The sequence below is a fragment of the Strix uralensis genome, chromosome 2 (genome assembly GCF_047716275.1).
Source record: "Strix uralensis isolate ZFMK-TIS-50842 chromosome 2, bStrUra1, whole genome shotgun sequence".
Classification (NCBI taxonomy): Eukaryota; Metazoa; Chordata; class Aves; order Strigiformes; family Strigidae; genus Strix; species Strix uralensis.
Window position 1 is genome coordinate 6,262,451 of NC_133973.1, and position 12,736 is coordinate 6,275,186.

The following is a 12,736-nucleotide window of genomic DNA, read 5'->3' on the forward strand; positions in this document are numbered from 1 at the left end:
TACTGCAGCAGGCAGTAGTAACTGAAACCCTTGCTAAACTGAGCCCCTTGCTCACAAACCAAAGCAGCCTTCCTTGTCCGATTGAGGGCAGTCAGCAGTGTGTCCCTGTTTTGTTAGATGGGGTATATATGGGTTATGGTCATCTCAGTATTGTTTACAGCAGAGCCAGGTGCTAGCTGCTAACCTGCTTTTTCATCCCTAACTATTAATGTTGTCTTTAGTCACCTTTGACTTTCACAGTAATGTTGATTGAGTTGGATGTATAAGAGTCCAAGCAAGAAAATTCTCAGTTGTAGCTGTGGGTCTATGTGTGTGTTTGCTTAATTTTATAAGATCAGTTATTCAGGTTTCTCCCAACTGGGTAAGTGGAACCTACTGAACTCTCTTCCTCTTATGTCTGCTGCGTTTGTCCACTGGGTCTTGTCTGACAGTGACCTCTGATTTGGGGACAGGACTGTGATTCTGGATTGGAGCAGCAGCAAGGAGGCACTTCTGTAAATGACCTCTGGATCGGAATAACCAGTCCAGTGACAAACGCTGTTGATCTCCTTGTGGACATTGCCAGCATTTAGGTCAGACTGAGGAAGGGGGACAGGCTTCTCCCACCTAGATTTGAAGCTGTCTTGTTCTTTGCCTTCAGCTAACACCCATCTGCACTCTCCTTTCTCTTCCCACAGGTAGATGCTGTGCGGGTCTATGTGAACAGCAGCTCTGAGAACCTCCAATATCCAGTACTGTTTGTAGTTCGCCAACAGAAGGGAGTGCTGTCGTGGCAGGTCCCGCTAATTTTTCGAGGCCTGTAAGTACTGGAGTCTCTTCCTTGTAACACACTTGGCTGCCAGCTGTATCCATCATCAGCCTTCCTCAAGTGCTAGATCTTACTACGTGTGTAGACTGCAGGGCTTGGTTGCAAAGCATGCTTCCTCACTGTCAGCTGAGCGTAGGAAGACTGAGATTTGGTAGGTGACCTCTTGGCAGCCTGCTCTTGTATCTTTGTTTCTCAAGTACATACACAGAGCAGCAGGAGGCTTGTCTGCTGGGGATCTGCCTGTCCCTAGTCAGTGAAATCTACTGCATGGCATTGTAATTTTCCACAGCTGCTTATGGTGTGCACAAGTAGTTCTTGAACTCTAGTTTGAAGCAGGGCTTGAACAAGCTCTCAAAAGAGCACCTTAACTACTGTGTTACAGTGCATTTGGGGAATAAGGGCTCTCTTCTGTTTCTCACCCCAAGTACACTTAAGTTGAGTCTATTCTGGGGACTGGTGGTTGTTTTGGGTGTTTTCTTTATGGAAGTACTGTGTATCTTCAGCAGCCTCAGAGCTAGTTAGGCTGCAAGTACTGAGAATTTGCAGGCACCTTAGACCATCTGAGATGTGAAGCTTCATCCTGTGACTGGGATTCTGGTGCCAGGCAGCGGATAACCTGCAGTGTCTTGTGTGAGGCAGGGGATGGCTACAGCAGCGGCTGTTCTGGGCTGTCATTGCTGTCTCTGCCTCCAGCAAATGGCAGATGTGCTAGATCTGCAGATAGCACAGGCAGCCCTGAGGAAAGCAAAATGTTGGGGATAACCAGTCCCTTGTGCAGACCACAGAGGCAACAGAGGTGGAGTTTGAGCTCCAAATAAAAGTCTTGGCCTTTCAGATTACTGTTTCACTTATGCAAGCAGGGGAAAAATTATGTCATTCTTAAAACTGCCAAACAACTTTCTAACTGCTCTCTGTCTCTCTCTTTTCCATCTAACTTTCCCTTCCCTCCTTCCCATGGCTGTTGTAGCTATCAGAGGACCTACAATTACCAAGAAGTGAGTCGGACCCTCTGTCCCTCTGAGCCAACACCTGAGACAGGACCCTCTGACCAAATTATATTTGTGGATGTCGCTTCCATGGCACCGTTTAATATTGCGTATGAGCTGCTAGTCACCAGGCTCGAGAACTTCCAACTTGAGTAAGCTGGGATGTGAGAATACAAATGTAATTTCTTCATGTATCTGTTATACGGGGATTTGGTCCCTCTGCCTACTCTTCCCCTCTTTTTCCTTCCCCCCCAAAAAGAGATTATTTTTTGTTTTGCTTAATCTGAAGGTACTTTGTGCGTATTCTAGATCTGAAAGTTTTAGACTTCAACATGCTGTCATTTCTTTTCTAGGACCAACAAAGCCTTTAACTTCACTGCCAGCCCTTCCCAGCCCCAGGTAAGGAGGAATCCTATGTGGTGTTGCTTGTATGTCTTGCCACATTCAAATGGTTGATGTAATCCTTTGTTGGAGATAGCAAAAGTCTTATATGACTAGGTCATCTCCTTCTTAGGATGCAGGGAAACTTCCTGACTGTTGAATTTTCTGTGGATATAATGAAGAGGTAGCAGTGCCTTGGCCCCTTTAGGGCCACCTTTGGGTCCTCTTGCAAATTAAGAAACCTGAAAACCATGACCAGAGCAAATGAATGGTATCTGCAGTTCAGGAAATTCCAGAAATGTACAGAAGTCCAGAGGCCATTGAACTGCTACACTTCTACGCTTCATGGGATGTGAGATGGTGTGCACCAGCGTCTTTTTCCAGCCAGTGCTGGTTCAGTTGCCTGAGTGTGACTTGCTAAGATGTGGTCTTTACTGGAGAAAAATAAATACATAAATAAATAAACTGTAAAGGTACAGCAGAATCAGACTGCACTTTCTTGCTCAGGACAGCAAGTCAAGCTGCAAGGTGATAAATGAAACGCCTGACAAGTTTGGCTATTTAGTTCAGAAGAGAGCACACATGTACAGCACATCCAGCTGAGCAGCCTTGTTTAGAGCTCTGCAGATACTCCAAGTCCTCTCTCAAATGAAAATGCTGTTGGCAGTAACTATAGTGATACAGGAGCTCGTAGAGCTGGGAAAGTATGTCATTTACCCAGGCTGTCTGGTACTCCGTTTTTGTTGTTGCTATCACCATTAGTAACACCACTTAATTTTAGGTTTCCTATTACCAGGCATCCCAGCTAATCTTTTTTGCTGTCAAATGTCTTAAGCTGGTTTGCAGATACATGCAGTGTTTTATGCTACAGAAGCATGGGAAATGGTGGTGGCTCTTTAAATCCTCATTACTTAAGATCTTGTAATCCGAACGTAGAGTGTTTAGGATCTGGCCTGGAATTAACTCTGACTTCAGTCTGTTATTTGTCACAATTAATAATATGACATTGGTGACTTTTAATTATAGACCAGGTATAGAGAGTAGAAGGTGAGTAGTGCTTAATTGTTACAATGCTGAGAGTTTTGTAAATCAAAGTGTTATATAGTCTGTGGGGGGAAGGATTAAAAAAAGGCAATTCAAAAATCTAGATGTGTGTTGGAATAGCCCTAAAATGAAAAAGACAAGCAAAGCAACTGAAGGAGCTGTTGTCTGGAACCCAGCTCATGCCTGAGGGCAGGAGGAGAAATTAGATATGCTCATACAGGTCAGGAGTGGTGTGGATGTGTTTATACCCCTTAGTCTGTGCAGCGGAGAACTGTAGGCTTCAGTGCCCCTTATGCTAATTCTGTACTCTGGTATAAGTGTGGCTTAAAAAGAAAATTATAGAAGGGTCCTCATGGGTGACTTCCTCAAGGACCTAAAGCTTTCCAAGGGTAGTACACCTGGGAAACCAAGGAGCTCAGGCTGCCGGTGTCCTTGCTCGATGGAGATAAAACACAATCTGCTGAAGAAACCGGCTTGGTGAGTTTTCAGTTTGTGAGGATTTGCGGTTGGAGCCAGTGCTCCCTCAGCAGTGAAGGGACCATGCTTGGAGTGGGGTGGTGGGAATAAATGCTTTAGTAGAAATGGGCAAACTTGGAAAAAGCCTGGGTGATTTCTTGTTTATCCCTGCCCTTCTGGCTGGGGGCCCTGCTTGCTGGGAAGGGAATGGGGGAAAGGAAATAAGAAGTGGCTGGTCCTTGCTCAGCACTAAGGTTTATGTGACCTAAAGGGAACTCTCCTGTTGGGAATGTCTTAAGTTACAGTTTTGGAGCAGGAGCTGTAGTAGTTTCTGGGGTGGCAGCAGTGGCTGTCAGGTGACCATGAGGAAGGGAGGAAGGTAGCCAGTCTTGCATCCTCTCTGAGGTGGGGTGAGGTGCCCATCAGCCCCTCACGGTAGCTGTGACCGTGAGCCTGAACTCTCAGGGTCTGGGTTCCAAGTGGGACGATGGGAGCCCTTGCAACAAGCCTGCCTGCTGGGGTAGGCACAGAAACCCTACTTCTCCAGCAGCTGGCTGGTGTAGTACATCAAACTCTTACTGGAAAAATATGCAAATAACGATGTTTCCTGTGACATCTTTTGTCCAAATCTGAAAAGGCCCTTGCTGGGACAGGGAAGGGTATTTCCTGACCCCGCAGACTGTCCTGTGGGCCTGCTCAAAGCACGGAAGCACAATTCCTTGTCCTCAGAGGAAAAGTAGGAATGTTAGTCAAAAAGCAGATGTTAGTGTCTCCCAAATTTTTTTCAGAGCTATAGCTGAATTATTTTCAAAGCTGAAGTGAAAAGAGAAACCCCTATTACTCTTTGCCCTCAAAACCAAACCAAAAAAACCTAAATCCTACAACTAATATCAGGCATTTATTTATGAAGCTCTTGACAGTTTCAACCATTTGACTTTTCACAGTCTGTCTTTGAGGCAACCCATCTGAGATAAACTCCATGATATGTTCCATATATAAAGTACAGCCAGCAGTATGGAAACATCCCGAAATTGCTCATAGCTACAGAAAATGGGGTAGGGTATAAAATGAAGTCACTTTAGCTTGATCAGGTGGAAAAAAGCTTAATGGGAGCAGAAGCTATGCTGTGTCTTGCATGTTGAAGATGTCCATGTCTAACAGCATGATGTGCAAGGGGGAAGAGTTGTTGGTATGTATTTAATCTGCTCTTCTGTAGTGTAAGGTCCTAATATTTGAAATTTGAATTTTTGTTAAAGCCCTCCACATGCAACCCCAAAGCCCAGCTTGGGCTGTGAAGCTACTGGCAGGGGTGATTTCTGGACCATAACTCTCAGCCCTCTGCTTTCTCCTCAGTATTTTCTGTACAAATTTCCTCAGGATGTTGATTCAGTCATTATTAAGGTGGTGTCTGATGCAGTCTACCCATGCTCAGTTGTCTCCGTCCAGGATATTGTGGTAAGTCTGAGCAGAGAAGGGTAAGAAGCTGTCTGCTGGAGTTCTGTGTCCTGCTGCGAGGGGGTCTGTGCCCCAACAGAAAGAACCACCCTAGAAAGGGCTTCACCCTAGTGTGGTGGTGATGGGAGCCCCTGAAAGAGGAATGAAAATCCTGTGGGAAGGAGGTGAAGACAGACATGCTGAGTTCAAGCAGCTTGTACAGAGATTTTTGTTGCAAATAGGTGAACAAGCTGTTCCTCTCCAGCCTGTCCGTAGAGCACTTGTTATGTTCCCCTCATGAGGTTTAATACCCTGCTGCCTTGTGACATGGGTCTGTCTCTCCACAGAGTGGTGTTGGATGGGATGCTGGTGGCTGAGGAAAGGGACGGTGCTGTTCCCTTGACTCTCCCCTGGCTCAAGGCAACATGGGGAGCTTCTGATTTCCAGACATGAGGTCTCTCCTCCTTTCCAATTCAATTTCCTCTCTATGCAATTACTCATCCCCTTTCCTAGGAAGGGAAGAACAGCTCTTCCCTGCCACGGAGGTTGGCTGTTGCTTGCAGCTGGGAAATAGCCCCATATTTATCCCCCTTTCCCACCTCCCTGAATGATGCAGGGATCTGCAGGGTGGGAGCAGCAAGATGGTGACAGAGGTGGAAGATGCCTTGGCTGCTGGCTCTGAAGTCATCGCTAATACCCAGGGTGAGGAGAGAAATGGGTAACATCAACTGCCCACATCTCTGTGTTTGAATAGCCAAAGGGCAGAAGGGGAGACTCTGAAGGTGATTTTTCAACCTGTCTGGTATTGAGAGTAGCGAGAAAGAGTAAAATGAGGGCAAGCACTTGGTATCTAGTACAGAGTGTAAAGCGTGTGACGCAACCAGTGTGCAGCTGAGTGTATGCACTGCCCTGTGGGAATGGTGGAGTGATCAATCTGGCTGAATCCTCTTCTGGGATTAAACTGCAGCCCTCTTGTGAGCATGCTGAGATCAGTGAGTGCAGGCCGCAGCTGGTGTCTTCAGAACAACTTTTCTAACTTCTGAATGGGTCCTGGTTGTTTTGTTCCCTTTGTTACCCTGAGTGGGGCCTTTTTCTGCTGTTCTGCACTGTCTGTTCTCCTGCTGGCTCACTGCAAAATTAGTTTGGATTTTGTCCCTGGTTTAACCCTTACTTGTGTCTGTTTTAGTGCCCAGTGTATGACCTGGACCATAATGTGGAGTTCAACGGTGTTTACCAGTCTATGACTAAGCAGGCAGCCATAACGGTGCAGGTGAGATGCTGATTTTTGTCCCAGTGATGTTTGGTGTGGTTGTTTTTTTTTTTTTCAATGGCTTGTCTTATGTATTTCAAGTTTTCTTTTGTTGTTTCTGGTATGGCTGTGAGCCTTTGTTTTTATTGGATCAGCTGATATAAGTGGAAGAAGTGACGTTACCTTTTATTACAAAACCTTGCTTATGTTTGCTTAGGTAGGTGTGTTATGTCTTAGGGGCTGAGGCTGTAGATCAGAGTGGCTGCAGCCAAGGGTCTTCTGTTTGAACCTTGGCTCTTCTACCACTGAGTGGTGGTAGTAAGGCCTTTAAAATAAGCAAAGTTGAGGTAGATGATTTGCACTAATTGAAGTAAATTAATAAATGCATTAGTATTGGTTTGCTTGTACTGGGGCACTGCTGTGCTGCATACTGGTGAACTCAGTCAGCTTATTGTCGGCAAGGATGAGGGGAGCATCCACAGAAGCCAAGCTCTGTCTAGAGCAGGCAGGTCTCTGTAAGGCTGATGCCTGTGTAGCAACTAAAACCCGATCTCTGGCCTTCTGGAGCACCGCCTCTGCTTTGCATTGGAGGAAGAGGCTCCTTCATGTCTCATGGATTCCGTCTTCTTCCATCCTTCTGTGCAGAGAAAGGACTTCCCAGGTGAGCAGTTCTTCGTTGTGTTTGTCATCAAGCCGGAGGATTATGCCTGTGGGGGTTCTGTGCCTTCTTCCATTCATGGTAAGTTGTGCTGGGAGGTGGATTTGGTTGCTGCATCTGGGTAATGGAGCAGCAGGAGCCCTTTGGAACCTTCCTGTGGGATGAGATGTGATGGTCATGTAGCTCAGTCTTATCCATGTAGCTGTGAGGAAGAGCGAAGTATAAATTTGATATTGTCAGATAGGTTAAAAGTCTTGATCAATCCAGGAGATGCCTGATTCATTGGGGTTATGTGCTTTTCAAAGGAGTCACTGGTGTCTTGGGTATTGGAGACGTCCAGGCAATGCTGCTTACAGATTTTTGCTTGGGGGGGTGGGGTAGGGGGTGTGTGTGTGTTGGCTTTGTTGTGGTTTTTTTGGTTGTGTGGTTTGGTTTTGGGGTTTTTTTCCTCCCCCCCCCCCCCCCCCCCCCCCCCTTCCTGTATTAACCTCCTGCCTGCATGGAGGCCCAGATGACAGTTCCTGCAGGGAGCATCTTGTCCCACTGCTATCTTGGGATCTATGACAGCCCTAGACTTGGGGGAACAGGAAAAACTGGTAGTCTTGGGAGAATAATTTTACAAGAGACTTGTTCTAGAGCCTTTCCCAGCAAGAAAACATTGTGTCCACTTCCTGGGCAGTGGTAAAAGCAAAGCCTCCACCACTCACGTGGTGGCTGTAATGGGAGTGGGGACATTCCTATCCTCAAAGCCAGATGGTTTCCTACCTGTAGGAGAAGCAAGACTGCAAACAACAGATATACTGGGCTCTCCCAACACCCCCACACCCTGACACTCCTCCAATTTCCCCCATAAAAAAAGAATTGTCACCTTCTGGGTGTCTTTCTTTTATCCTAAAGCTGTCAGCAGAGGTCTACTGGCAGGGTGTGCTAAGCCCTGCTGAAACATAGCAGGTTGCTAGCATGGCATCCTGTACACAAGTGTTTTGCCAGCAAAGCTTTGGCCAAAGGCGCAAATGGTGTCCCAGTAGCTGTAGTGAGAGAAACTGCCCTTTGGGGAATAGATGAATAGGGGGTGAGATGCCCTTGGAATTCAGGCATCCAGACTTGAGCAATGTATGGAAGGCTCAAGCAGGGATTTCTAGTCTGAAAAAGAGGTTGTGGATAGGGAGGAGGGACGAAACATATGGAAAAGACTCTATGTTGGCAAGTCTGAGAGGTTTAAAGCAAAACCACACACAGATTATAGTGAAAAGCCAGACCCTGGTATTTTTACAACTTCAGAGAACTAAGATCAGGGCCAGAGATCGTAACGTTTGTTTGTTTTTATATTTGCTGTACGCTTTGCATCTCACAGGGAATGTCAACCGTACCTGGAACCTGCAGCGGATGAAGAACCTTCAAGTGACAATTGTGCCCTCTATTAAAAGTCAGTGTCTTTGGGCAGAGCAATGCAACTTTACAGGGGGACTTGGCACTTCTGCATAGAAGGGTATGGCTGGGCTGGCAGCCCTCTGCTGGGATGGTGCAGAAAGCACCAGCAAAGGAGTCAAAACCAATTGGAGCCCTGGTTCCTTCCAGGAGGTGCTGTGTGGCACGGGGTGGTCTCCCAGACACACCAGCTAGCACCGGGAGTGGGGAAATAGGGGGAGATCTTGCAATAGGTTCTGGCAATTTGTCTTGAAGAAAGCAGATGGATTTTGAAGGGCTTATTTGGGGCTGGGCATTGTCACCAGGTGCTGTTGGGAAGAGCAGGACAGGAGTGCTGCCTCTGAGAGGAGTTTTCCCTGCTCTGTGAGCTGACTGATGTCTTCTCTTTCCTCAGAATCCATTTATGTCCAGGCCATGTTCTTCAGCTTCCTGAGTTTCCTCTCCTTTTACCTAGGCTCGGTGGTTGTTGCTTTTGTGCACTACATCAGGTGCGTTGAGGGGTTTTACAAGAACAGCCTTTGTTTCTCATCATCCTCAAAGATGCGTCACCCTGCAGTACATCTGCGGCAAGTAGGGCAGCAAGCATCTGAACAGAGCAGCCAAAACTGTCCATGACTACTCAGTGGGCTCCTACTGACCATCAGCCAGAAAATTTGTCATCTTCTGCTGTGGGGATCATGGCAATGATGAAAACCTAAGGCTCTGCTCTCTAGCTTTTGTAATGTCCCACCCCTGGGTTTCCTTATGTATGAGGACACTGGGTGTCAGGTGAGAATTGTGATGGGGATATGGGGTGCCAGAGCACTGGGGAACCAAGGTGCTTCTCAGAGTGCTGGACTGAGTACTGCAATAAGTGGCAGTGACCCAAACAGGGCCTTGGAGTCTCAAGAATGCTGGTTTCCTTCCTGACCTGCCTCCACTGCCCCAGACCTTGGTGCCTGGGCTTGTATTGAGGAGAAGGTCTGCATCAGAGGTGAACTTGGGCACAGCTACCATGATGGGTTATTCTAGGATGCAAAAAAAAAGGCAAAACTCTTCCCAGCTGCCCCAGGGTTGCCTATTGCTCACTGGAGGCGATCTTGATGTCCTCTTGAGTGAGAGAAAGGACTGGAGGGGCAGGAAGGGGACAGTAGCATAAAAGGGAGGTAAGATTTACTCTTGTAGGGCGAGTAGGAGCTAGCACAGGATGAGAGCCTCAATGGGGCAGTGGGCAGGTGCTCTTAAGGTGGTGGGGATGGTGGAGTTTGCTGGGATCAGTCACTGCTGCCTGTGTAGGCAGTGACAACGGTTAAGCAAATCCTTTGTCCAAAGCATGGAGGCTGGAGAAGAGGGAGGCCCCTTCAACACTTTCCTGCCCTACTGGGCAAAGGTTGGTGTGAGAAAAGCCATCTAAAGCTTTCATCAAGTAGCAGGTTGGTTTTGTGGGAACAACACTTGTCAGCCAGCTCCTCAGACCAAATATGGCAAAGTGTTTTCAGCTGCTTCAGAAGTGGGGTTCTTAAAAGTTTAGTGCTCTGAAACAAAAGAGTTTCAAGATGGGGAGATGGCTTCAAGGCACATCAATGAAACAACATTTCATTGGAACAATTCAATGAAATTACTTAAGTGTGTGCATGTGTGTGCTCTTTTTTTGCTGTTATTTTTTCTTTGTTTTAAGCATATGTTTTGGTTTTTTTCTTTTTCTTACCCTCCCTTGTTTGGCACCTGCATTGCAGGAGGTGGTATTGGCTTCTTAAGCATCGTGCTTATGTGTGCCTCTAGCTGCTGCTGCCCTTTCAGTAGATTCTTATGTGCTTGGTCCCCTGAGTGGTGAAGTTGAGTTTGGGAAGGTGGTCTGAGAGTCTCTCCCAACATACTGAGCAGTGTAGGATGGGACAGTCATATAACTGGCTGTCCTGCCTCTGGTGGGTAGTTCAGGGGATAAAAAAACAACCTCTCTTGCTTTGGAAATTGGAGAGGTGGACAGCAAGCAGTCATGGATGAGCCGTGTCTAGTCCAACCAGTATTTTTCTTTTTTTGTTGTTGTTTTTGTTTGTTTCTTGTGTGGGTTTTTTTATGTGTTTATTAGAGCTTGCACCATATTTGCCTATGGCTGGCAGGTGATGGGGTTTGTTGGCTGTCTCATGAGTGCTGCCTGTTCTTTTTCAGGGTTCGGAGGAAGGCTTCGGCTGGGAGATTGAGTCCTGAGGATGGTAAGGTCTCTCTTCCGTTGTTTGACAGCTCTAAAAGAACAGCACAGTTCCCAGGCCAGGCAAAGGGCAGGCTGTCAGTCCAGTACCTTCTGTCCCTTTAAGCCTTCTTCCCTGTACACATACCACATAGTCTCTGGTGCTGATGAAAGACATTAGAACTTCTCTGCTCTCATAAGAGAGAATGTTTGAAGCAGGCTCCCCTGAACCTGGTCCTGACCCCTACCCTGAGGAGCTGGCTTTTAGAGGGGTGGAGGAAGGGCAAGCCTTGGCTAAGCCTGGCTACAGGCTAATGTTCCTGATGCCGGGTCTGTTCATTTCTAAGCAAGGCACTTTGAGTTTGTCAACTTTTATGCTTTAAGATTTCCTCTGCCTGGTTTAAACATGGGGTCTCTATAATTTTTTAATTCTAATTTATTTTTAACTGGGAATTGCAGACAACCAAGTAAATGAATGACTAATAGGTAGTGGTGTTTGTTTTATTTACTTTGGTATTGGATTCAGTTTATTTTATGCTGCACCCACATTTCAACATACTGCAGATTTAAGCATTATAAAAGCATAGCTGCATCTAAGAGGCTACCAGTGAAAGATGAATATTTTTGTCATGTGGATAGAGGGGGCAACTAGGAGTTCTTGTTTTCTGGAGAAGTCTGGGAGGCTGACAGTTCCATTTTTGTTTAAATATTTAGTGCCTGCCAAGTAGTTCAAAGCACTGGTCTGAGGTTAAAGGCATCATCATTTGTACCCCTCTCCTGGGGAAAGGGAGTACGTTATGTTTTGGCAGCATTGAAAGATCCTTGGTGTGTTCCCTTCTTTAATCCCCAGCTGCTTCAGTCTCTCTGGTCTGCTACATACCACCAGATAAACATACTAGTATGACTGAGCTGTGTTTAAAGGATCAGCAGTGGAACTTCAATCAGACCTAACATTACTTCAGTTAATATTTCTGCTGAGGATCTGGGGGCATTTGGATTCTTAGGAGTGGCTTTTTCAGCAGCTGAGATCCATGTATGCATCCCTGTATGTGCAATGTGCGAGAAAGGTTTTCTTCATGATTGACTGAACAAGGGGACTGTAAATATGTGCTTAAAATATTCTAATTTTAAGTTGTTTGGGATGGATCCTGCTGTGAGACAGCAGGTCTTAGGGCCCTGGAGAAATGGGAAAGGGCCTGTGTGTCAGGGTGTTTGGGGAAGCTGAAAGGACCTGGCCAAGGCCCTGGAAGAGCTCCAGGGTGGTGACAAGGGAGCACTGTCTAAGGCAAAGAGGCACAGTCTCAGCCAGGTGAGACCAGAAGCCTCAGGGAGTGCTGCTAGTGTTGCAGCTGAGTGTTCATGTGCTGAAGGCAGTTTAGAATCTGCTTTCCAAGCTGCCCTGCCAAGAGGTGGAAGTTAAATTTTGGTGCTTGGAAAGTTCCCAGAGAAGCTGCAGGGCACAGATGCTGTGCTTAACACAGACCTGAAGGGCAGAGAACTGGGTTCCTGGGCAGGGGAGGATTCCTGAAGAAAGAACAGAGGACCACAGTTCCTTCTTGATTTACAGGCTTCCTCACAGAGGCACCTGCTCCTTCTGTGACCTGCCCTGTCCTCTCGCTTGTCCTCTGTCACCTTCACATGCCTGGCACAGCATGCCACAGCCATGTCCCTTCCTCTAGGGAGGAACCATGTCCTACCCACGTGCTGTTTCTTTCTCTTATTGTGTTGCTTCAGGGTGTGTGTCTGACTGATGCCTAGAAAATGATAACTAGCATCTTCCCTGTCCTCCAGATCAGCCAGGGCATGCTGGTTTTCTCTCAATTTTTTTTTTCTCCTCTTCCCACCCACTGGAATTTCTCTTCCTCCAAAGTACCCCTGGGTCTTGCCTTCTCCATCACTCCCCTTTCCTTTCCCCATCCCCACCAAGAAAGTGTGGATGGAAGTGCTGAGAAATCTGTTGCTGCCCTTTGTCTTTGAATATCCTCCAACTCCATGTGCCCTTTTGTTCCTGTCAACCATTTTATGCCTGGCTTCTGTGGTTAACTTTTTTTTTTAATCCTGTGACACACCTCCCATTCCACATCATCACTATCTGGTGGAGGCAATAGCTGGAGGAACCACACCT

The 12,736-nt window shown here is 46.8% G+C and overlaps 1 protein-coding gene across 5 annotated transcripts in view; it reads left to right on the forward strand.

Annotated features, from left to right (window-relative positions):
* SIDT1 (SID1 transmembrane family member 1) overlaps positions 1–12,736 on the forward strand; it is a 47,757-nt gene that overhangs the window by 18,114 nt on the left and 16,907 nt on the right. For 4 of the 5 annotated variants that reach the window (XR_012626758.1, XM_074853633.1, XM_074853649.1 and 1 more), the window contains exons 2-10: positions 678–799; positions 1,776–1,946; positions 2,148–2,193; positions 5,029–5,130; positions 6,296–6,379; positions 7,004–7,097; positions 8,371–8,442; positions 8,839–8,932; positions 10,593–10,636. Coding sequence is in view for 4 of the 5 variants with exons in the window: in XM_074853633.1 (XP_074709734.1) it covers positions 678–799; positions 1,776–1,946; positions 2,148–2,193; positions 5,029–5,130; positions 6,296–6,379; positions 7,004–7,097; positions 8,371–8,442; positions 8,839–8,932; positions 10,593–10,636 (829 nt within the window). In the remaining variant the exon portion in view is untranslated. Of the gene's footprint in view, positions 1–478; positions 573–677; positions 800–1,775; positions 1,947–2,147; positions 2,194–5,028; positions 5,131–6,295; positions 6,380–7,003; positions 7,098–8,370; positions 8,443–8,838; positions 8,933–10,592; positions 10,637–12,736 lie in introns of those variants that run through there. The other variant, XM_074853658.1, reaches the window with a different exon arrangement.